The 25,159-nt window shown below is 42.3% G+C and overlaps 1 protein-coding gene across 3 annotated transcripts in view; it reads right to left on the minus strand.

Annotated features, from left to right (window-relative positions):
• Positions 1-597: 597 nt before the first annotated feature.
• The window catches only part of LOC137325736 (bifunctional heparan sulfate N-deacetylase/N-sulfotransferase 4-like), a 505,664-nt gene continuing 481,102 nt past the window's right edge, over positions 598-25,159 (minus strand). For all 3 annotated transcript variants that reach the window (XM_067990926.1, XM_067990927.1, XM_067990928.1), the window contains 5 exons: positions 23,244-23,418; positions 22,982-23,152; positions 19,196-19,305; positions 13,001-13,103; positions 598-7,887 (listed from right to left, as the gene is read on the minus strand). In XM_067990926.1, coding sequence (XP_067847027.1) covers positions 7,765-7,887; positions 13,001-13,103; positions 19,196-19,305; positions 22,982-23,152; positions 23,244-23,418 — 682 coding nt within the window. In that variant the 3' untranslated portion in view covers positions 598-7,764. The remainder of the gene's footprint in view (positions 7,888-13,000; positions 13,104-19,195; positions 19,306-22,981; positions 23,153-23,243; positions 23,419-25,159) is intronic.

A 25,159-nucleotide genomic window follows, 5' to 3' on the forward strand; every position in this document is an offset into this window, starting at 1 on the left:
TAAGTTACAATATCAAATAAAAATCGATAATAATGGACAAGCATGGGTTGGTGCCCACATTTTCCTGAGATGTGCTCCCTGAGACCAGTCCTTCCACTGCCCTCCCCAATCAGGAGTGCCAGAACATGGAACCTTTTTTGTTTTGCAAGTTTTTTTGCCACTTTTCTCCCTTCCCCTCCTTGACTAAAGGTAAACATTACTGGTTGGGGTACAGTTCCATCAGTTGCTCTCCAGTACCACACCCAAATGAGGAAGCCTATACAGGGAATTTCAGCAGGCTATTCAACTGCACAGGGCTTCACAGCCAAGCCTGATGTGGTTCTCAACCAATGTCCACAAACATGCAGGGGTCATCCGTGGGAACCCAAGCTGATTTTTGTCTCCCGATCCTGGAGTTGCTGAGATTGGGGATTGAACCTTTCTGCTCTGTATGGCTCAGCTACTCACAGATTAAGCTCACTGGACAACACATATTTTGGGTGTCAATCAATAATACATTGTGGATTCAAGCTGAAGTAATTTGAACTTCACATTCATTTACAACAGTTATCAATGCAATATGTTTCAAAGGCGATTAAAAAAAAAGGAAGCAGTGAATCAAATTAAACAGTTGATTTATTTATTTTACACAGGCTGTTTATCATCAAACTAGATACAGGTTATTAAACTGTAGTACACAAACCAATAGATTACCAGAATTGACTTCCAGATAGTCTAATGTATATACACACCAATTTGCGCTACACTGATGGTCTCAATAGTACATTTTGATTTGATCTGAACTCTTCCAGCACACAGACATGACTGCAAATACACATTTTTACATACAGCACATTTGTGTATATCAGACCTTATGTCAGAATATCTACTGCCTTGAAAGAACGTTGATGTTCTAGCTCAAAACTAGAATGCTTAAACCAAGAAAAATGTCACAGCAAAGTGTAGAATTTAGGATGTAGATTTAGGAAAAAAATGATGAATTAATTAATTTGTCTAATATAAAATTGAACAATTTTGCTTATATGGTTTTAGTTTTAGTAAATAACTGCAACAGAATAAGACATAAGGAGCCTTAAAAAACTGATTATGATGCCAATTCATTTTGTACATCATTTGTCTTTACTTCAGATTAAAATAACGCTGGGTTAAAAAGGGATGGAGATAAAGATCAAACTGAATATGAGAAAAAAAATACATTTGTAACAAACAATAAATGATCATGACACCTCTACCTGCTTTCATGGTCAATTGAAGACAAATTCCATTCAGTTGTCCTGTAGCAAGTCATATATACAATACAATAGGGTTTGGATTTGTACTCAGTATTTATGTACTGATATCAGAGTTAGAATGACAACATACGAATCGTAGTGTTGATCCACTTTCTCACCAAAGGGTCCTACTTCCCCTTTTAATCATCCCATATCCACTTTTCTACTTGTCTCTGCTGATCACTGCCTGCACACTACTTCATAGTTCCACCAATGTGCCATGTCAATATCAGCAAATTGTGCTGCTGAACTATTGGGAATAATAAACCAGACTGGCCTAGCACAGTTTGGCACTGATCTATTACTAGCAGCAAGACACCCAAACAAATAATCATCCTACGATTTTTCATTGCCTATAGCAATTTTAAAACTGCAATGTATCACAGGAGCCAAATTTGCTACATTTAAAAAATATAAGTTAGCTCCTGACAAAAATAAACATTGAAAACGTATCAATGTTTTGCAAAACATTAACAAAATTTTGGATATTAGTATGATAACACTTAGCAGTGAATTCTTAGCAATGTCAATATTCTGATTTGGGCAGCATGAGCATGTGTATTATAGGATATAATGCAGGAATTGCATCTTGGGAAATCCCTGTGAATGCTGTTCCACGCGGAAAATGCCAAATTGCGGAATCACTCCTCAAGAATCATTACTCAGTTGCCTGCTGTAATTCATTCTTTCACAGGACCTCAAGGCTGTGAAGATTTTTATCTCTCTCTCTCTCTTTCCTTCCTCCTAAAATCTTCAAGCTTTGAAATCCAAGCTTGGGGGTCACTGAATTGAAACTTCCTGATTTACCTCATATTCCTGAACATACTATTTTCAACATTGATGTTGTCCAGCATAGGGACTTTGGCCCTGCATCTAATTTTGTCAATGAAAAGGGTGATGAAAAATAATATTTTATTTCCCCTGCAAACATTTATCCAAATTTACTGGGTCTACTTTGTGGTAGTGAAGGATATTCAGAAGTGATGCTTCAGTTGTATAGAGCATTGGTCAGACCCCATCTGGAGTGTTGCCTTCAGTTCTGGGTACCGAACCTCAGGAAAGGTATGTTGGCCTTCGACACGGTACAGCGCAGATTCACTAGAATGATATCAGAGCTTAAAGGGTTAAATTATGAGGCCAGATTGCATAGACTTGGTTTGTATTCCCTTGAGGTTGAGGGATGATCTCATCAAGGTGTTTAAAATGGTAAAGAGATTTGAAAGGTAGATATAGATAAAGTATTTCCTCTAGTGGGAGAATTCAGAATGAGAGAGCATGATCTTAAAATTAGAACCAGGCCATTTAGGAGTGAAATTAGGAAGCACTTTTCCATGCAAAGGGTGGTAGAAATCTGGAGCTCTCTCCCACAAAAGGCTGTGGGTGCTGGGTCAATTGAAATTTTTAAAACTTTGATCGACAGATTTTGTTAGGTAATGCTGAGGATATGGAGCAAATATGGTAAATGGAGTTGAACTGCAGATCAGCCATGATCCAACTGAATGGCGGGACAGGCTGAAGGGGCTGAATGGCTTACTCCTGTTCCTATGTATTCTAGGGTATACTAACTTTTTAGTTTTGGAGGAAAAGGTATGAATAAGGATTAAAAATAGAATGCTATGCTTAGTCCTCACCAATATATCTTCAACATACATAAATTGATTTATCCCCATGCATTGCTGAAATCTGCCATCTCACCCTTGGCTGTATCAGTTTTGCTTGGAAGGCAAGGATCTCATTTAAACAAAACTAAATAGCATTGTTCACTGAGCTTATTGATATACCTTTTATTTGACTGAACCCAAATTCAAAGAGTTACCTGTTAATGATGGCATAGAATAATTGTGGTATGTTGAAGGAATAAAGAGAAATGATAATGGAACAGCACTTCTCATTGCAAACATGGCAAGTCTTGTGTTCTGAACCTGAATGGGGCACACCTCTTCCCTTGTAGGGTCCAAAGAAGTTGCTCAGATCCTAGCTCCAAAGCACAAGCCAGCAAATGACACAGGGTTATGGTAAGGTGGGAAGATCGCAGGAAGATAGTTACTGTAATGAAGAGCTATTTTTATAGTATTATATAATTCATGATTTATTTTGAGACCAAAACCTAGAAAATACTGTTACTGCTATTAGAAGTTGCATGCTTGACAAATCTGTAGGACATTTACCCATGATTTTAATACAGGTGTTAACAAATTTAAAATAAATGGATTAATACTTAAGCTAAAATTTCAGACAAAGAAATATTTTTCATCTGCTAATATAACATTAATTTCTAGGCTGAAAAAAGTGAAATAGCAAGAAGCACCTTGAAATAAGAGTCAAAAATCAAGTATATTATGTTGGTAATGGATTACAACCACACCCAATTCACCATTATAATTGTTATCTATGCTCATATGAAACAGAATACGCATAAGAAAATATTAACACATGTATATGTACGTCTACTCCAAAATGCTGGAAAATGTACAAAATTAGGCCCAAAGGCCACTGGGAAATAATAATACACATGATGTTTTCCAAATATCCACTTCTAAAATTGCTTTTACACCTCTGTTTTTTGGGGGGAGGGGATTCAAGAGTTATTGCTCAAGATTGAGAAACATATAAGTAGGGACAATAGGATTAATTCTGTGATCCCACACCCCCAGTCGGGAGCTGGGCTCACAAGGAGTATGGGTCAGAGATAGGGTGACAGTACTGCAGCCACGATTCTTTAACCTGCATATCTAATGAGCATGGGCCACCACTGGGAGTGTGGGATCTTGAAATTACCCCTAATGTGCTTCAGGTAGGGAGGATGGCAGTTTTACTTTAAGTTAAAGACGCTATATAAATGCAAATTATTGTTGTTCGTATTAAATTTGTACAACTTTCACTCAGTAACAGTTCATCAAGGCTTTAAGTATTTAGATAGAAATATATCATTGCTAAATTTTCACTGCTTAGTGAAATCATATTAAAAATAATGCTTTCTAAAGTCCGACAGACCCACACTGGCTGATGCGTGCTACTTTGAGTCAGGGAAACTATCAATCGCCATTTTTCAAATCTTGAGAAAAATTCTCCAGCTTTTATTTCATTCAATGTGAATGACACAATAAATTAATATCAAACAATTAAGATTAATGGTGTAAAAATAATGACTGAACAAATAACGTACTGTTGAAAGGCTCAGTTTACAAGCAGCAACAAAAAGGATGACATAAATATAGCTCCTAAGACAGTAACGTCAGTCTATAAGAGTCCCACTCTATGATGTGTTTTTTCGGCCTGATTTTATGGGAGTCATTTTTATGAGTTTGCTCTGGTGCCAGGGGACCCTCTCCCACTGGCATCACATATGGGAAAATTGTGAGCAGCCCGCCCGTGATTTTCTGCTATGTATTTTCAGCAGGTAAAGCTCCCCACAGCCAGTGCATATTTGAAAAATGACCCCATATATGATAATGTGGCTTTTCATGCTAACAAGCTGCCAAAGCCACCATCTTGATTAGTGCACCATTGGAGGAATAGAGGATTGGTCAAAGATGACTCCTGTTTAATTTTCATTGTTTTCAATTTGAAATCTATTTCTAAATGTTTAAATTGGGAGGCCGTCAATTGTTCCTTTTAGCACAGGAGATCTTGTGAAAAGATAAGAAAAAATATCTAGAATGTTTGCAGTGCTGGCTCTACGACCGCATTTTAAAACTTCTTTATTAAATCTTGCACCTATTTTATCAGTGTCAAATATCACTTCTGGTACTTTCAGTGCACTTTCCTTCCATTACCATAGTTTACATCACAAAATTCTGCCACGGTGCCATTTTAATAATTTTAAATAGCAACAGAACAAAATTGTACTTCAGCAAAATCACATTTGTACCAGTAACTGATCCAAAACATGTTGGAAACAATGTGAAAAAAATGTCATATAGGGTCCCTAATTTCAATGACATAAACATTATTGGTCAAAACATTTTTATCTCATAAATATTTTGAATGTAGCTCATAGTTCTTGCCCTGTTACTGTCCAAACATATTTTATTGGCTTCCCATTCCACTCGATATTGTATTTTGTAAGCTAATTTAAGAGACTGAGCCAGATTAAGTTAGCAGTTATCTTCCTGAGGGCAACAAGCTATAACAGTATTAAAGACTTGACATCTGTTATTCATTAATTATGTACATATCTGAAGCAAAAAAAACACATTGTAACATTGAGAGTCAGTGCCTACAGTTCACAATTTACATCTATTTTGAGTGCTGTAGATTACTCCTGTGCCTTTGACCGCTGGTTGATTATATCGGTGTTTATGACAGACCAGGGACAGAGTAACCACACAAAGGTAATACAATTGTATCTATGTTGTTTTTTGCAGTTGCTTATCTGAGAATGTGTCACTGTAGGACTACAGACTTTGTGGCAGATAAGAAGAGGACATTTCATCTTTGAGGCTTGAAGTTCAAATAACCTTTGGATGAGTTCCTTCTGCTGGGTTGACGTACCTAGGAATTCTCAGGTGAAATGCTTTTGTGTGGCTGCTGCCGAATTACTTGCTGCTTGTGTAACAAGATGCTGGTACAAGTACATGGATTAATTGCAGCATAGTTCCCCTGGAGCGCAATAAGAATCTGGAGACCCTCACATCAGTCACGGGACCACTTTGGAACACTGCTCACAGATCTATGCAAAACTCAATGCAATTCCATTGAAATGTTGTTAGAAACTATGGGGAGGGATTGAGGAGAAAGAGTGAAAAACAGCATCATGGCCTTTATCCGCATTCGCGGATGAAACAGTTTTGGACCCTACTTTGAACAAAGATGACTCGATAGGTATTTAAGAAATAATGAGGGTGATTTTTGCATTGCTACTGCTCCATTTGTGTTCAAGAACGGGGCTGTAGTAGAACCAAAAGGGAGCGGTTGCTAGCCTGGTGCCGACTTACCGCTGCTTTGATGTTCCAATTTTCGGGCGGACTTGAATTCCGGTGGCCAGAGGTCCCATTGGAAACAGGCAGATACGTGCAATTAGGGGCAAGTGGCGTCATTACAGTTTTCCACCTCCAAATCTGCGAGCTGCCCATTATAAGCATGTTTTGCATTAGCAGCTCGCCAATTGCATGGTAATGAGGGCTGGTCCCACGCTTACTCCTCAGGGCAGCTGCAGTGTACGCCCCACTCACCACCCGCCCATTTACCAAACACAGGTGAAAATCAACCCCAATAGCTTTCACTCCACATTAACAGATCTCAGCTAAGTCACTCCTCATCAAAACAACCAAACTCACCACTAAAAAGTCTCTAAAGAGGCCAAAAAAAACCAGTTATGTCTTTTCATTTTTTCAGTGTCTGAATTAGAAGTGTCCACAATCCAAACCTATATGCTGTAGTGTAGTGTGCCCAAATCTTTCTCTTTTCTGCAATGCTCACACTCACATCTTGTCCTTCTGTAAAGACGCACTATTGAGGCAAAATGGATGGACTACTAGCTATTCATACAATCCTTCAGGTATGTGTGTGTCTGAGAGAGAAAAACAATGAGAGACACTGATCATCCAGCACAATTACACGTAGCTGTCGTGCAGATATCGTACTGCAAATTCAGCGTATCTCACTAGCTTAGTGACATTTCCGTCATGACAGAGAAGGAAAAGTTTTTTAGCAGCTGCAACAAGCCAGTTCTCATTTTGTGTCATTTGCATGTGTTTGTTGGGATTTTACTTTGGGTGGAACAATCTTTATTGCTGATTATATCGAGAAACACTATCCCCAAAAGTTATATTACTGTACAGCCAGACACAAAGAACCTTTAATGACGGTCAGTTGAATCAGTCACACTGTCCTCTCAGAAGTGTTTACATGAGCGTAACTAGACTGTCTACTAAGAAACTATTGCATCAACAGTAAAACTAGGGAAAGGATACTATTCCATAGGCAAATTATGCAGTGGAAAGTTTGTAATCAGTTTGAACTGTCATTATTTAATAACCAAAACCGAAATGATTGAAAACTCCAGTGATTTTAAAGCACAAGTTTATAATGGCCAGGTTATGATTTTGGATTAATTTAAATGCATGGCAGTAAAAGTAACATAGTGCAATTATTTTTCTTACTCCAGATACCAGTCAGTTAACCAGCACTGCACTGGTTTCATTTACAAAACAGTCACATTTTTGTGTCTTTACAATAAGTCATTCAACATTCAGATGGGGGGCCCCTGACTGAACCCTGACTAAATGTCACCAGTTAAACATATAACTCAGCCACAGGCTGTTGACCCACATTTCCTTGTGTGCTGTTCGCTTTACAATACCACATGCCAGCATATGGAAACATCAAAGAACACTTTCTGTTTGTAGAGGTATAGTAGAAAGTTGGGTTTTTTTTGGCAGTCACTCCTAGCTTTGGGGGGGAGGGGTATGGGGGGGGGGGGTGGCTGGGGGGCTGTGTGTTGGACTGATAAAAGGAAAATTGCTATCTGCTCCCAGTTTTCCAACTAAAGCTATCTCATCACTTTTTGTAGCTCTTCCCTTAGCCAAGATGGCAGTGGCAGACCCAGTCTATAGAACAGCTTGGACAGTTCAATATTGTGGTCCTTGTAGTATCTTGAAAGGAATGTTCTAGACTGCAAAGAGGGAAAAAAAAAGAAAAACATTATTAAAACCAACCAAGCAGTTCATGTTCTGACTCATCCAAATGTACATATCTCATGCCTTAAAAACAGCAGTTGAGTAAATATATAACTGATTTCTACATGTTATAAATTAGTAACTTTTTTTGCCAGCAAATGCTACTAAGGGCATGAAATTCCAGAAAATGAACTTATGCAATTTTAATGCACCATGTGAAGATTTTGCTTTACTTTTGAGGTTCAAATGTGGGCCTAGAAATTGGTTCATGCCCGAATTCAGGCGCGAACCCAGTGCGCGCCAAAACGGATGCGCAAGAGGACCACGCAAAATTGGACTAGTGGTGGCCCAGGAGACAGTGCACTGGTCCTGACGAAAATGGAAATGGGCTGGTAGGGACACCAGCAGCGGGCTGACAGAAAGTCCGGGAGAGGAGGTAGGAGATCGGGGGTGGTGGGTGGGCAAGAGTAATGGCAGCGGCCTGCAGTTTCTATGTGGAGGCAGGAGGAATGCTCAGGTAAGTAAAAATCTTTTTATTTACGTTTTTGGTAGCAGCCACCAGAGGTCCTTTTAAGGATCGCTAGTTTGGCTGTTTTCGGCCTGAGTAAACTGACCACAGCTTGCACGGCGCATGCTGATAGTGCAGATGATAAAAAAATCTTCCTGGCCTGTGGCATCGGCTTCTCTTCCCACCTCCTTCCTCTGGTGGATGTCAAAGATAATGCTTGTAGGGACACAGGCGCCCGCTACTGGCATCCTAATGAAATGAGCCCGGATTCTCTGGCAGGGTCCGGACGGGAGGTTACCGGTGACCTCTCCACCACACTTCCATCAGTGGAGCAATTCCAAGCATTTTCAGCCTCTCCTTCTTCAGGATATTAACATTTAAACTGCTGGAAGATCCAGGAAAGTTCCTGTCTTCTTGGATCAACTAGGCTTGTTTCTTTATTCCTGGACTGTGACACTGAAAATAATACAATTATTACGGAAATATAGCTGCTAAAACATCAGACACAGTTTTATTTACTGTAATACACAGGTATGGTGATTTTGTGGTTACATTACTGGATTAGTAATCTAAAGGCCTGGACCAATAATCCAGAGAACAAGGGCTATAAATTGGGCCACGTAGAGCCCGTTGTGTAGGCGCTATGCAGCCTCCCAAGGACCCAAAATTCTGTGGCAGTCCAACATCCCACCTATCTTTCAACCGGCACAGAAAGTCAAAGGCTGGCTGTTGGGCGACAAGGGTTATCCCTTCATGAGGTGGCTCATGACTCCGGTCAGGAACGCACGCACACATGCAGAGCAGGCCTACAATGAGAGCCATGCGGCCACAAGAAATGTCATCGAGCACACCGTAGGCGTCCTTAAGCAACTCTTCCGTTGCCTGGACTGTTCTGGAGGAGCCCTGCAGTACCCAGCTGAGCAGGTGTCAGGATTCATCGTTGTATGCTGCATGCTGCACAACCTCACCCTTATGAGAGAACAACCCTTGCCACCGGCTAGCCGGCAGGACCCTAAGCCAGATGCAGATGAAGAGGAGGAATAGGAGGAAGAGGAAGAGGAGGAGGAGGAGGAGGAGAAGGAGCAGGAGACGGAGGAGGAAGTGAAGGAAGAGGCAAGGAGGCAACAAGGTGCACAGACACTGTCTGCCAGGGCTCTGCATGCTTACCTTATTAATGAGCGTCCTCCAAAGTCACCAAAAGTCCTACACTCCTAACCTGTTCTCTCCCACATGACCATCCAATCGTCCACCTCATGATTACACATTGCTTCCTCCCACAGCTCAACACATAAATAAAAACCACTACCAACTGCGGCTTCAAATACAAATTTATAAACTAAAACATGAAATCATGTATACAATATTATACTATTCACCCTTGTGCATTCCCTTAGTGCCAGTCGTTCGTGTGCCTTTATCTCTCCTAGTTCTCCTACGAGATGCATCCCCAGTGGCTGGAGCATGGGTGGTGGAAGGCTGCTGACCTTCCATTGAGGACACTGCAGATGGCCATGAGGAAGACCTTGAGCGGCTCTGGGCCGAGAGGGCTTGGTTTCAGACTGAACCATTTCAGTCTGGGCTGCAGCAGTCTGGCCCGGCTGGCTGACAGGCAACAGCAAGGGCACTGGTGGAGTGACAGGAGTGGGAGCAGGAATGCTGCCATCCTGAGAGAGAACAGCAGGTTCGACTTGCATGGCCCCACTGCCACTCGCACAGGGCGCCCCTCAGCAATCCTGGTGATCGGCTGGAGAACAGATTGCTGGACTGCTGTGACGCCCTGGAAGCCCCGATAGCAGCAGTCTGAGCTTCCAAGGCAGCAGTCTGAGCTCCAAATGCTGCAGTCAGACCTTGGATGGCAGATGTTTGTGCTGTAATGGAAGATGTGACATCAGTCATCAGATGCTGCATCATGGTGGGTTCCACAGGTGCGCTGATGGAGGTGACCATCATGTGGGAAAGGATGGGCTCCGAGCTCTACACAAAGCCTTAAGTCAAATTTGAGGTGGACTCCTACACGCCCCGTGACATTGCGCGCAGGCTTTCTGGCAGGCTTTCCAGTGCACCACGCATTTGTTGGTGTACGCCCATCAGCCGTCTTCTGTAGCCTGGCCTATCGAAGTCACGATATGACTCCTCTGCAGCAGAACCAATGTGCGACCTCACCCTCTGGCGAGTTGGCACCTGTGGTATCCGATCCCCCCACCCTGGCTCCTGCGCACTTGTGCCCGGTGTCTCGCCACGTGCCGATCCCTCGTCTAACCTAGCCTCTACACAATGGGCAGTGTCAGTATCTGAACTGGTGGATGCGAGTGTCAGATCAAGTGACGGTGTGGCTTCATTATCAGTGTCTTCCTCCTCCTCCACCTCGGACGGTGCCGGCTCCAGTTCTTGGGTATCTGCAATGACAAAGGGCCATGGGTTGAGTTGCGGAGTGGGGGTGGAGAAAGTAAGACATGCGTGCTAACACCATCTGCAGCACGTGAGTCCGATAAGATTGTGGGATGAGAGATATGTGGGAAATAAGAAGGAGGATTAGGTATTCAGAGACCCTCATTGTGGAGACCTCCAGCGCCACCAGTGGCCATGGCCGCAGCGACGGCCCATCCAACGATCCCCAGCACTGTCTCCTCCATGGGGTGAGGACGTGTCAGCGTGCCTGTCCTCACCCAGGTCTTTGCTGCTGCTGGCTGTTATGCACCACCTTCTCCTGCAAGACAGCAGGAAGTGTGTCAGTGAGAGTCCTGCGACATGTTTGGGTGATGTAGCTGTCATAGTTGAATAGCTGCCAGTGTGTGTGACCTGTGAGTTGTGGGTGTGTGGTTTCCAAGAGTGGTACTGTGTGAGGGTGAGATGCAGCATCCGGAGTGCAGCGTTGCGTATAGGTGGAAAGCTTTTGTGGTGGGTCGGTGACGGGGGTTGTCGTGCATGAAGCAGTGGTGCAGTTGGTAGGACGTGCCACTTGACACTTGAATTCACTCACCTTGACCACTCGTATGAAATCATTGAACTTTCTCTTGTACTGCATCCACGTGCGTGGTGCAATGTTCCTGGCATTCACTTCCAGCACCACTTCCTCCCACTGCCTCCGTAGCTGGTGTCTGAAGGGCCTCCTGCCACCCAACGGATACAGGATGGCTCTCCGTGGGTCCACCTCGTCCACCAAGGCCTCTAGTGAGCCATCCGAGAACCTTGGTGCACGCTCTCTCGCGTGTCCAGCCATCAGATTATTCTTCCACCACCGATTGAGTTGACAGTGCACCTCCCTTTAAGAGGTGCAGGCTGCCTTTAAGTAGTGCTGGCCACGCCCCATATCGGGCCCCATACTGGTGCATGCAGCCACTCAACAGCACAGGTAGCATTGGCTGCATGCAGCAATCATGCAGATTATCAGGCAGCATGAATCTCTTGTGCTACCTGCATCTGAACGACCGTGGGTTAATCGTGCACCATGACCCCCGCCCCCGGTTTCGAGGGTAATCCAATTCAACCCCCCATGAGTTGAAATCCCACCATGGCAGTTCAAGAATTTGAATTTAGTTTTAAAAAAATCTTGAAATAAAAAACTGGTGTCAGTAAAAAGTGACCATGAAGCTGTCGGATTGTCGTAAAAACCCAACTGTTTCACTAATGTCCTTTAGGGAAGGAAACCTGCCGTCCTTACCTGGTCTGGCCTCTATGTGACCCTAGTCCCACACCCTTTCAGGGCAACTAAAGATGGGCAATAAATGCCAGCCTTGCCAATGATACCCACATCCCGAGAATGAATAATAATAAAAAAAGACTACTAAAATAAACACTAAAAATATACTAATTTTGCTCACTCTGAGATCCTTATTTTTTCCACTCTTCCTACATCGTTTCCATTTTCTATCTGTCTTATTTTTATTTGTTTAACTTTCAGTTTATGTTTATCTATCTGATCTAACCTATTCAATTTTGTTCCTAATCTCTTCCTCTGCGGAGATGGGTGCAAGTTTGGAAAAGCTGGACTTTCATTGGTGAAAAATGGCCCCAAAGGCTATTTTTTCGTCCAAACGAATGCCTACACTTAAAAGACTGATGTGGTGAATAGATGCACAGGCTAAAGCAGTAAGAAGACTCAAATGAATAGTCATCAGTCACCTGCAGAGCTCAATCAGCTTACATGAGTAAACTCATGCGCAGTTCTCAAAAATGACAGTATGACAGTCGTAGTTTTGTACCAATTACTTTCTTAAGAAAAGAAATACCAACCTTATTTATGCAGAAAGCACTACGTGTGGAAATAAACTTCATGATTTTCTGTTTTTCCATATTCAGATCCTGGTACAGGGCAGGCACGATAAAATTGGGCATTATGAAAGCTGCAAGTACATTCGGTACTCAAAGGGTAGATTCTCTGAGTCCTCGCATGTGGTGCATCAGAAAATTGCAGGTCTGCTATCTATGGTTTTCTGATGTGCGCTTGTGACATGTGAGGTGCCTCACAGTGCGCAAGGACTTGGAAAATCTTCCCATAAGGATTCATGGTGTTCCTAAGAGTTTATAATGTAAATTAAGGCAATATTGTGTTAAATTTGTATTAGGATTAGGCTCCTGGATTTTTTTTTAAACAGAAATACCTCCAAATCCATCGCTGGATACTTTCTGCCTTTGCTTTTCCCCAGACACTTTGTCTTCCCTCCTTCAAGCAACTGGCACCAGAATCCCTTTTGCGGATCAAACCTGCAATTCATAAGACACCCTCTCAGCCATTTGCTACTAATATTAGCTAAAAGTATAGACCCCGGTAGGGATTATTCTTACACTAAAAGCTATTGGACCAGATTTTGCTGGTGCGGGGCATCTCACAGCATACCCTGTTAGTTAGACTTGATCGTGCAAGTTTAGGTTTTAAAATTTTTGCCCACAGTTTGCGACTTCGCTGGAAGAGCGAGCTGATAATGACACAGCGAGAGCAACAGGGAATCTGGGACCTTGGTGAACAATGGGACAAACAGTGTATCTCCTTAACAAATCAGATTTAAGGATTGAGAAATAAACAGAGGAAGAACTGAGAAGGAGGGTGAATTAGAGTGGGTGAATTCATTGTCAAATCAGGTACAGAAAGAGAAATAAAGATTGGTTTAAGAGAAAGAAAAAAGAGACAGAAAGGAAAAGTAAGAAAAAAAATTAAAAATAAAAAATTTTACATTTTTAAAATCTGCTAAAACAATTCACAACCTGAAGGAATGAGACTCCACACTTATAACTGGTCACTTCCTGGGCAAGAGAGATCAATTGGCAGTCATTAATAATTATGACATTGTTAAAAGGGTACTTACTCTATTTATTAATTACTAGACTTAACTGTGCTGAGTTTAAGCGCCAATTAATATGCAAATGCAGCAACTTGATGAAAATCACGGGGAGGTTAAGGATGAGATGCCATTTTCACAAAGCTAACTGTGGAGCTGCGCAAGTCAGCCAGCAACCTGTGGCGATTCGCAATTCATGAGATATCTCTTCCTCGCTACAAGTTGCTGGCCGATTTGCACATCAATAATGACATGGGATGTTCAGACGCCGTTATTTTTTCAACAAAATCTGGCCCAATAGCAAAGAAGCAAATAAATCTACTTCAACACAACAGGTAATCGCATCAAATCCCCATTTGGTGTATGTTATCACTGCTTATAACATACTTACACTTCATATTTATCTTACCAATAACAGGAAGAGAATATTTGACAAAATCTATTTCGGGAATGCCTTATCCATAAATTGTATTTAGCTGTTTAAAAGGAAGCAGAGTTCAGTTTAATGGATTTAATCTTCAGACATTCTACTGGATATCTACTGCTGTATCGCAATCCAAGACTTGAAGATATCCAGTTGTTATTTAGGGTAAGTTGATGTCAATATTTGAAATGGCAGCAAAATGATGTATCTTGCAGATCAGAAGTAAAACAGTGCCAGTAAATGTCTACAACATTCCGTGAATCAGCCCTCTGCATGGATCTTGTCTCTTTAATTCTCACACTGCAATGTTTCTGTGATAAATCACTACTAATTGTTAATAGAGCTTTTCAATGCATTTTTCTCCCTTCATAATTTACCCTTCAATGTTTCTCATTTCCTTTTCAAATTTTTAGACAATTATTGCAATAGCTAGATTAGAATTTATTTTATATCACTTGTGTAACAAAATAACAGTGCAAATATTATATTACAGGAATGTCCAAGGTTTTAGGTGTATGCCATGGAGACTCTAAGACCATATATGGGCTGGAATTTTCCTTGGTGCCGCTATTGCTGACTTTAAGTTGGCAGGGTGGACTTTGTGCCCATTTAACTGCCCCACCTTTGACCCTGTCAAATTTCCTGAAGTCAACTTCATTTGAAATGATGTTTTAGTGGGCTCCTGATGGTGTTCCTGTGATGAAAACAGCAACATCTGTTTGAACATTGATTTTAATATGGCTGATTGTACTCAATGGGCTGGGCCATTTAATTTTTAAATGCTCTCCGTCAGCCCTAGAATCATAGAAGTTACAACATGGAAACAGGCCCTTCGGCCCAACATGTCCATGTCACCCAGTTTATACCACTAAGGTACCCTAGCAATGTTGAATGCTGGTCTTACTAGTGTAGAGCATTGCTAACGTGGTAATGGCAGATAATGTAACATGCGATGTCAATACATCATCGCTGCCTTATTTGAATATGTCAGCCTGTTTTGGGGCTGCCAATTCCAACATCTGATGTCACTTGTGGTGGAAAATCCTCGAAGTGGTCAGTACCAGCAAGTTGCTGGTCTAACGTCTCACTGACCCATTTTCCACCCCTGCCTGAAAGTAGGGCAATTATGCCTTTAGAAAATCCTGCCTATAAAGTTGAAATCAATAGTTCTATTAAGTCAGTCTCCTTTAGACAAACATTTGCCTTGTTTGGGTCCCCAATTTCACTGCCTAACAGCCAAAGATGTCTGAAGACAGTAACCATGTGGTAAAACACTACATTGCGATTAGCAGGTTGAGGGACTTGGTCTTGTAGCTCCATGAGCTTCACTTAGACAGAGCAGCAGTTGATGTGTAGACCCTTCAAGCAAGCAAATTCATTAATCAGTATGGGGAACTAAACCAGATTCAGTAGGCTTGTCTCCATATGTGAGCTATAAGTCTTGATTTTGCAATGTTAGCAAAACTGGTATACTAATAGCAAGGAGCCTTGCCAAAGGCCAGCCAAACTTCGCAAAGGCAGACATTCTTTTTCATTTTAATATGCTCCATGGAAAATGGGTGAAGGGAACCTGACCAGCAATTGAGTGGGGCGTGGTGTGGGGGGGGTGGAATCTGGCAAGTTGTTGGCCATTAAAGGGGGTAGGAATTTTTGTTATAATGAAAGTTCTGCTTGTTAGATAAGAACTGTGACCAACTACTGGCAATGTGGCCAGAGGTGGGTGTGTCAAAAACTGTCTGGGAGAGGGAAAGTGGGGAAAATTTTCCTGTGACTTCCAAGGAGGCCTTGCAAGTCCTGTTGCAGGAGTTATGGCACAGTGGGTGGGCCACTTTAGAGCAGAATGACAACCTCATGTCAAAGCAGAGGCCAAAGTTGCTTAAAAGGAAGTAGCTGAAAGGGAGATTGGAGTTTTCTAAGTCCTATAGACCTTGGAACAAAAAGGAAGAAAAGTAACATTGTCAGAAGGAGAGCTATAGCAAGTGCAATAAGAACAGAAAATGCTGGAAATATTCAGCAAGTTAGGCAGCACCTGTGGAGAGAAACAGAGTTAACGTTTCAGGTCGATGACCTTTCGTCAGAACTGGCCAAAGTTCTGACGAAGGGTCATCGACCTGAAACATTAACTCTGTTTCTTTCTCCACAGATGCTGCCTGACTTGCTGAGTATTTCCAGCATTTTCTGTTTTTATTTCAGACTTCCAGTATCCGCAGTATTTTGCTTTTCATATAGTAAGTGCAATTGCTTGGCATAGTTCTCATGGGCCATGCCAAGTTTGTGAGCTGCAGCATTCTCACAGAGGTAGTATGTAAAGTATGAAGACAACATTTTCCCCTTTTCAGCACACCCTTTTATTGCAGGCAAGCAGTAGGGCACCCATCTGTAGCTTGCACTGTGACACATAGAAGTTGAAAAGTGTGCTGTAAACCAGCACTACCATCAGAATCCATATGAAGCTGCACTAGAATGCACTCACATAAAGAGGAATGTGGACTGGCTACTGGGATAGGGTAAAAAAACAATGGGTACTGGTTAGAGAAGTCATGTTGGGGTAGGGGTAAGTACTGAAGGGAGGCCTGAGGGCTCAGTCTTGCGACCACTGCTGTTCCTGATTTACATCTCAATGACTTGGTTTCAGAACCTCAGTGTAAACTGGTCAAATTTTCAGATTATAGCAAAGTAGGAGGAGCAGTGGAATCAAAGAAGGCAGCTTCTTAATTGCCGAATGATTTAAACAAAATTTGTATGAGTCAAACAACGGCAGGTTAAATTTAATGCAGGCGAGTGCAAAGTGCTGCATACAGGAAAGAAAATGGGTCACAAACGTACCTCATCACTGGTGTTGAAATAGCTGAAGATGATGTTGAAAGAGACCTAGGAGTCTTAGTGAACGCACTGCTCAACCTGTCCAACCAATGCATAGAGCAATCAAAAAATCCACTAGAATGTTGAACTGCATGGACAAGTCAGAGGAAGATGTGACAAACTCAGATCAGAATGCACCTTGCGTACCACGTCCAATTCTGGTTGCCAAGAAACAAGGGAGACATTGAAACATTGGGTGCAGAGAAGAAACCACGAGGCTGATTGCTTGTGTCGGGGGTCTGAGTTATGAGGAAACACATGAGAGACATGAGCCTAGAAATTCGTTCATGCAGCATCCTTTTTTGGGGCACTAAACGGCCTCCTAAACCTCCAATATGGCGGGCAGGAAGCGCACATTGATTATAAGCTGGAAGTGCACCTCCCGCCATACTGGTATATGCCACAAAATCGGCATCCAGGGCCCACATCTTCCCATTGCTTCTTCCATTGAGAGAGTACTTAGATATAGCACTGGGAAGTTGAAGGGCACCTTAAAGAATCACCAAGTGAAAGTGCAGTGGGAGCCATTAGAGGACCTCCATGTTCAAGTATAACATAATACATTTTGTGCACATTATTTCTCCTTTGTGAGGACAGTTTTTGTTTGGAAGGGCCATGAAATATACCAACCAATGTTAGGGTAGTGTAAGATGGCAGTTATAGTAGTGTAGAAAGAAATGAACAGCGAGTTGTTTTTTCTGGGAATTTGGATGCAATTCATTTCCAGGGGCCAGATCTGGAAATTACTGGAAACAGTTACCAACGAGTGCCTGACACACCAATCTTCCTGGCTGCACCTCTGCTATCTCCGTTTTCTCCTCCTGATCCTCCTCTCCTCATACATTTATATCATTCGAGGGTTTCTCAGTTGGGTCATCATTTGTGGCTGCATAGGAGAGGTCTGATCTCAGAGCAGCCGTCTGTTCAGCCTATGTGAGCCTTCAAACAAGGTGAGCACTGTGGACTACTGTATAATGGAGCCATCATGGGTGCTTCCAGCATCATAAGCATTTACTTGCATTATGATATTTCTGTGGTTAGATACCACATGAACGTCAATTGAACAGAAGCCCTTTTTGTTTATGTAGCCAATAAGGATCCCTGATGGCCAGTTGGTTCAATATTTTGTACCTTGGGACTTTTGGCCCAATCTGCCATCTGGTGCAAACTCTAAGCCCTCAATTCCATGTGGAAAGTGATGAAAGTCCCAAGAACATGTCACTGGATGGACTGGATGATTTGGCAGATCCAAATGATTACCTAATGACCTAATAATAAAATTGCCATCTTACATCTTTTTGTTGCTATTTTCTTTTACTGCAAAATGTGAACTGGTCCTGTGGGCCTATATCACTGATTCTATAACCTCTCCCTCCGCAGTGGTTGGAAGGGTCTGATAGCAAAAAAGCTTAATGCTGTGGTAACATTCACAGTTAGGGAAAGAGCTGCCCTTGTGGTGGAAGTTGTCTGCAGGCCATCCTGGAGCGAATAGCATAGCTCAATGTCAGTCTTTCTAGTGAAGCGAAGCTGGTGAAGACAGGTGTCCTCTAACACACTCAGGAAGGAATGATGGAGTCTACAAAAACAGATCTTGGGGTACCAATGGATGTGGTCATTATACCTCAGGTGTCAGCACACCTCCATTTTGTGTACTTCATGATCAAGTCTTCATCATCTAAATCGGGAATGCTAGAAGGACCCCAAAAGGAAGTCCCATCCTCTGCAATTTGTTTGTTGCAACTTCAATTTCAAAGTGGCAACTTCTTGTTGAAAAAAAAGGTCTTATGCAGAAATGGAGTCCTCTGCAGTGACAAAAACTAGTACAGAGACACAAAATGTAACTCAACGTCAATGTTTACTGAAAAAACATACCAACCTCAGTTTGAACCTTTGCCACGGAAACCTAGCTTTAAGAATCCAATTTCAGCAAGCCAGGCCAATCGATTAGTCATGTACCCATTTTATATGGGTGAGGTGCTAGTTGGGGAAGAGATTGTCTGAGGAATGTGAATTTTTTCCTGAGGGTGGGACCCAATGATAAAATTACCATATTACATCTTTTTGCTGCTATTTTCCTTTACAGCAAATTGTGAATTGGGCACGTGGGCCTACATCACTGATTCTATAACCTATATTCACCCTTGCCAAGGCAGTGGAGACCCGTGCAAAATCAGATCTACAATGTAAGTGTAGCATTTAACCGTTAAAATTGCATACATATATTATAGACTTACGTCAGGGCCTGAGAATAATTGTAGTACTGGGAAACTCCAAGGAATTTCTGCACTCCATCCATTACTGCAGCAGGGTCAGTCCTCAGCTTGTGCCCATCTATAATGTGTAACTAAAAACAGTTTCAGTCAGATAATGTTACTGGACAATAAATCATTAAAGTACAAAGACAAGTTAAAAGTAAGAATATAAATAAAATATAACTATCCACATCTATCTGGCTGTCATTTGGTAGCATATTGATTTAGTTGGCTGGTTCACATTCGTGATGAGGGGGAGGTGATACAATGTGGCTGAGACTTGAGCTGTTTGCCATATTAGGTTAGACTTCCCCTTGGCAGGCTGTAGTGAATTTACTGCCACTGGTTTGACAAAAAATCTGCTACTCTCAATTACAAAACCTTTCCTGGATGGCCAAGAATAGCTAACTTAAATCTGTTCATTCCAGACTAGCAGACGTTATTTGACGTAGCAATTACATGTGGGCTGGCTAAGAATAGTCCTTGTTGTCCAAAAGTTATAATTATTACTGGCGTAACTTTTCAATTTCTTCATAATAATTGGCTAAAAGGAGTCCGAAGCTGTTAGAGTCACAGTTGCAGTGTTCCCTTTCCAAGAATAGAGTTATACTGCATGTTTTCCATTGATGGAAAACAGTTTTTACTTCCCAATGCAAAAGTTGCAATTTGATTGCAGCCAAACTCTGGTGGCAACAGTCAGGTGTGAGAAGATGGTGTCGTGCTACTTCACATTAGGTGCAGTGCAATTGAGAGGCAAGCATTTCAAATTTTAAAATAAAAGTTTAAGAAATACCAAGGGAATCCACTGGGCCAACTTTAACTTTTTTTAAACTTAACGTCAGCTCTTTTTTGACACAGAGTTCTACTCGAGTACACGTTCTGATTTCTTTGATTGGAGAGTGGTGTGAGTATCTAACCGCAAGTTTGGTTGGTCTTCCTTTGCAGCAGCTATCAAAATCATACAGGTGTAAAACTGGTACCCGTTATGTAACTGTAACACAAAGAGGGCGCGATCCAGATCAAATTTTCCACATACAGTGGGTGGCAAAAGATCAACATCAGACTTAAGGAAGTGGTAACAGGGCACTTAGAAAATCATAATATGTTTAGACAGTCAACACGGTTTTATGAAAGGGAAGTTGTGTTTGACAAATTTATTAGAGTTTTTTGAGGCTGTAACTAACAGGGTAGATAAAGCGGAATCAGTGGATGTAGTATATTTGGATTGTCAACAGGAATTCGATAAGGTGCCACCATAAAAGGTTATTATGCAAGATAAGGGCTCATGGGGTTGGGGGTAACATATTAACATGGATAGAGGATTGGTTAACGGACAGAAAACAGAGAGTAGGGAGAAACGGGTCATTTTCAGGTTGGCAGGCTGTAACTAGTGGGGTGCTGCAAGGATCGATGCTTGGGCCTCAGCTATTTACAATCTATATTAATCACTTAGATGAAGGGACCGAGTGTAATGTATCCAAGTTTGCTGATGATACAAAGCTAGGTGGGAAAGTAAGCTGTGAGGAGGACACAGAGTCTGCAAAGGGATATAGACAGGTTAAGTGAGTGGGCAAGAAGGTGGCAGATGGAGTATAATGTGGGGAAATGTGAGGTTATTCACTTTGGTAGGAAGAATAGAAAAACAGAATATTTTTTAAATGGTGAGAAACTATTAAATGTTGGTGTTCACAGAGACTTGGGTGTCCACGTACAAGAAACACAAAAAGTTAGTATGCAGGTACAGCAAGCAATTAGGAAAGCAAATGGCATGTTGGCCTTTATTGCAAGGGGGTTGGAGTACAAGAGTAAGGAAGTCTTACTACAGTTGTACAAGGCTTTGGTGAGACCTCACCTAGAGTAATGCGTACGGTTTTGGTCTCCTTATCTAAGGAAGGATAAACTTGCCTTAGAGGTGGTGCAACGAAGGTTCACTAGATTAATTCCTGGGATGAGAGGGTTGTTCTATGAGGAGAGGTTGAGTAGAATGGGCCTATATTCTCTGGAGTTTAGAAGAATGAGAGGTGATCTCATTGAAACATATAAGATTATAAGGGGGCTTGACAGGGTAGATGCCGGAGAGTCTAGAACTAGGGGGCATAGTCGCAGGATAAGGGGTTGGCCATTTAAGACTAAGATGAGGAGGAATTTCTTTACTCAGAGGGTTGTGAATCTTTGGAATTCTCTACTCCAGAGGGCTGTGGATGCTGAGTCATTGAGTATAATCAAGGCTGAAATAGATAGATTTTTGGACTCTCGGGGAATCAAGGGATATGGGGATCAGGCAAGAAAGTGGAGTTGAGGTTGAAGATCAGCCATAATCTGATTGAATGGCGGAGCAGGCTCGAGGGGCCGTGTGGCCTACTCCTGCTCCTATTTCTTATGTTCTTAGACTTACCCTGCCTCTCTTAGCAGATGTGGACTGGGGTGGACAAATGTAAGGAATCTTACAACACCAGGTTATAGTCCAACTGTTGGACTATAACCTGGTGTTGTAAGATTCCTTACATTTCTCTTAGCAGAGACAATGGAAACGATCAAGTGGTGTGTCATTGTGAATGCTGACTGCTCCTTTGTGGATAGGCCTAATTTCTTTCCTAATCCTGATTGGTAACTTCTCCACTAGTACTTATAAGCGAGACCAAATTGGTGGAGATAGCTCTCAAATCAGGATGAATGCCAGCAGCCCCAAGGTAGATCCCAGGAGAAGGGGTGGAGTGGCAACAGGGGAGGGGGCTGCTGGCAAGTACTGTAGAGTCGGGGGTGCATTCCTGCACCTCCTGACTCCACAGGAGCATTTTTTTAACATCGTTTTTTTAAAAACACTTATCTTTTGGAGGCGCTTGTTGCTTAGGCAACAGCGACCGCTTAACAATCCCGAGCAGAGTACGCCTAGTGCCTGCTCCACTCGTCGCAAGCTAATTAGTAGACGGGGCCTAAAACAGGCGTTAGGCCCCTCATTTACATATGTCTGGCTCCTAACGCCTATTCAGGAACCCCTGAAAAATGGATCGACCCAATATATTGGGTCAGACGTCTTTCAGGTGTCCTTGGGGTGCAGGACATTGGTTCCTAAAATTGGCCCTTGTGCGTCCATTTTACACCCTTAAGACAGGAGCAATGAGGTCCAATTTCTAGCCCCATATATTAGCCAGAGTACATAACAAGAGCAAACTGGCTGCAGGTAAAGAGACTGCCTGACAGTGCAGCATAAATAAAGGCCTCAATATTAAACCCCCCATGCAAATATCGTGTTCAAAGACTCATCGTATAGCAAAGAAGTCCCAGTGCTTGTTCTGAGTCTAGAAGAAATCATTACACTGAGAGTACATGGGGAAATCTACTGCAGATTCATTATAGAGATGAAGGTAGTGGTAATGCAAATAGTTAAGTGTTTGATTCTCAAGCAGAAGATCATGTGCTTGGGTTCTAGAGTTACCGGTCAGTCAAACATGTACTCCTGTCAGTTCTCAGATGGGGTGCTCGCTACAGTGCCACTTTGGAGACTGGCAGGAAGGTGGGGCAGGGAATAATGATCATCATTCAATTTGTTTCCAATCGCACTTTGTGCTGAGTAAACATGGGGCAGTAATGATGGCCGTCATAGGGACTCCTGTGGATTTAACTGTCCCATCCTTCCTGGTTGCAGGAGGGTATAAGATAACAAGAGAAGACTAAAAAATACATAGATCTTAAACAAAAAATATTGGGATATAAATGGCATGTTACACGTAATTAAAACAGATGCTTCTTGCCTGCTTAAGTGCTCACCTGACTAGTAGGGTAGTATGTTAGCCATCTTTCAATATGAGCTGCGTACCAACCAGGCACCAGGCACCGATTGTGAAGGGCCCGAAGCTCGGGAACAGCATGTCGACTTGCCGTGATCACCTCATAAAAACTATACCTAAGAGCAGCAGGATCTTCATGGGCTCGCTGGTGCTGTGGACATCGGAAGAAACAGAAAATTCAAACTTCAGTTCAACAGAGGGCGTTAAACAAAAGCCTAAGCAAGCAGAATGGTCAGGTTTACCTGGTACCAGGAGTAGGCCCGATCTGAAGGGTTAATGAGAATGGTGATTATTTTCACCTTTGGTAAGAGGGCCGCAGCTCGTTTCGGAGCATCCTCGGAGTGAAAGTAGTTTGCACTTTTCTCAAACAAAAAGTCTGTGGTCACATTGGAAGGGATAGGAAAGAAATTCATGTACCTACAAAGATAGAACAGGAGAGGTAAATTTTCATTATTTTGAAAGCATAATCCAGATGATGCGACACAGCAAACATGAACAGAAATTTTCTATGCCAGAAATCGCTAACACAATGAGTTCCTTATCTCTGCTACGCCAAGGTGATTGGCTGAACTGCCTTAGCCAGGCAATGTTGTGTAAAATGGGAAAGGCAGAGAAAGTATTAAAATAATTATAAAAATGTTTGTGTTTCATTCTCACTCCACGATACGATGGTTCTTGAAAGGACTGATATTTCTTCAACTGGCTGGAAAACCAAAATATAAAGATGGCTTATGTCCATCGGAAGCCTGATTTCAAATGATTGAGAATTTGGTGTAAAATGAATGGAATAATTTTAGTGACTGAAAGTGAGGAGAAAGCTCACAGTATCCAGAGATTCAGCTCCGAAGAGGAGCAACGTGAGGATGACGTTCCAGGTAGCAAAAGATAAAATAAGGGCTAGTAGCTCAATAAGTGAGAGTCTGAATGAATGGCGGAGTGCTATGAGATAATGTGGCCCTGAATTTCCTTGGGACCAGAGGCACAGTGCCAGGGTATGTCAGCTGAGAGTGCAGCGTAACCAGAGGAAGTTCAAGTGGGATCCAGTTATGCCGGGTCCCAGCTCAAACAGCCAATTCCTGATAGGGCCTGGAGTGGGTGGAAACTCCGTCCACCCCAAACTATACTATTACATCAGAGGAGGTGGAGTGAATGGAAGGAGTGTCCCACACTGCAAATTCCCTCAGTCCTGCACTTAACCCCCGACTAATCACTGGAAGTCTGCCCATTCCGCTTTTTGGGCAGGCCTTGATTTAGGCAGCCAGATTACCTGCTGGAAATAGGCGGGGACCCCATTAATATATGTATATCGGGGTCAAATGACGTTGTCAGTTCCCCGACGCCATTTTTATCTCTACCCGCATTGCTACTGTCAGTTCCTCAACCCGACCACAAACTATGGGCAATACAAGCTGGGAGGCAGCCATTTCCCATGGTAGTAATAGGGATCCTTAGTTACAGTCAGGGAAAGATGGAAACAGGGCTGACACTCATTTTTACTGCAGCTGCTTGTGTGCTTCAAGCCTTAAAGGTTGCTGTAAGTGCTGCAAAAATGACCCTGTTGGTAAAACTGCTGCTTCGTTTCACTCCCAGCATTCCCCTGTACAGGAGAATATCCACGGAAACTCCAGAGAAATGGGGTTTGCTCCGTTCCTCTGGGATTTCTGCAGATTTTCAGCCAAAGCTACTGCAGATGTTCAAGAAAACCACTGTGGAATATAACTGGTGACTCTCGTTAAGGAATATCTGCTTTACACTTACAATTAAGTTATAGAAATAGACTGTCATCAAGTAATTTGTTGAAACATTCATAAGAACATAAGAAAGCATGCAATTAAAACTGACAGTCTACCCTACCATAGAATTTACCTTATCTATTTAATCTGTTGAGGAAAAGTTCTGCAAAATTTTTCCATGGCCCCAAAATTAATTAGATGAAACTCTAGAATATCTTTCCATTCCACATTTGTATTATTCTACCCTGGTCACAGCTACATAGGAACCATTGTGTTCCATGGAATATTTGATTATCTCTGCCTGTTCTTATCCCTATAGCCATCAATCGCGTTCTAACCAGATATTTTTTCCATTTCTTTTTTGAGGGAGGATTAGTTGATGTGATGCCAACTCATTTTGCTGTGAGTCTGTTCCATTACTTTGA

Source organism: Heptranchias perlo, chromosome 1 (assembly GCF_035084215.1).
Source record: "Heptranchias perlo isolate sHepPer1 chromosome 1, sHepPer1.hap1, whole genome shotgun sequence".
Lineage (NCBI taxonomy): Eukaryota > Metazoa > Chordata > Chondrichthyes > Hexanchiformes > Hexanchidae > Heptranchias > Heptranchias perlo.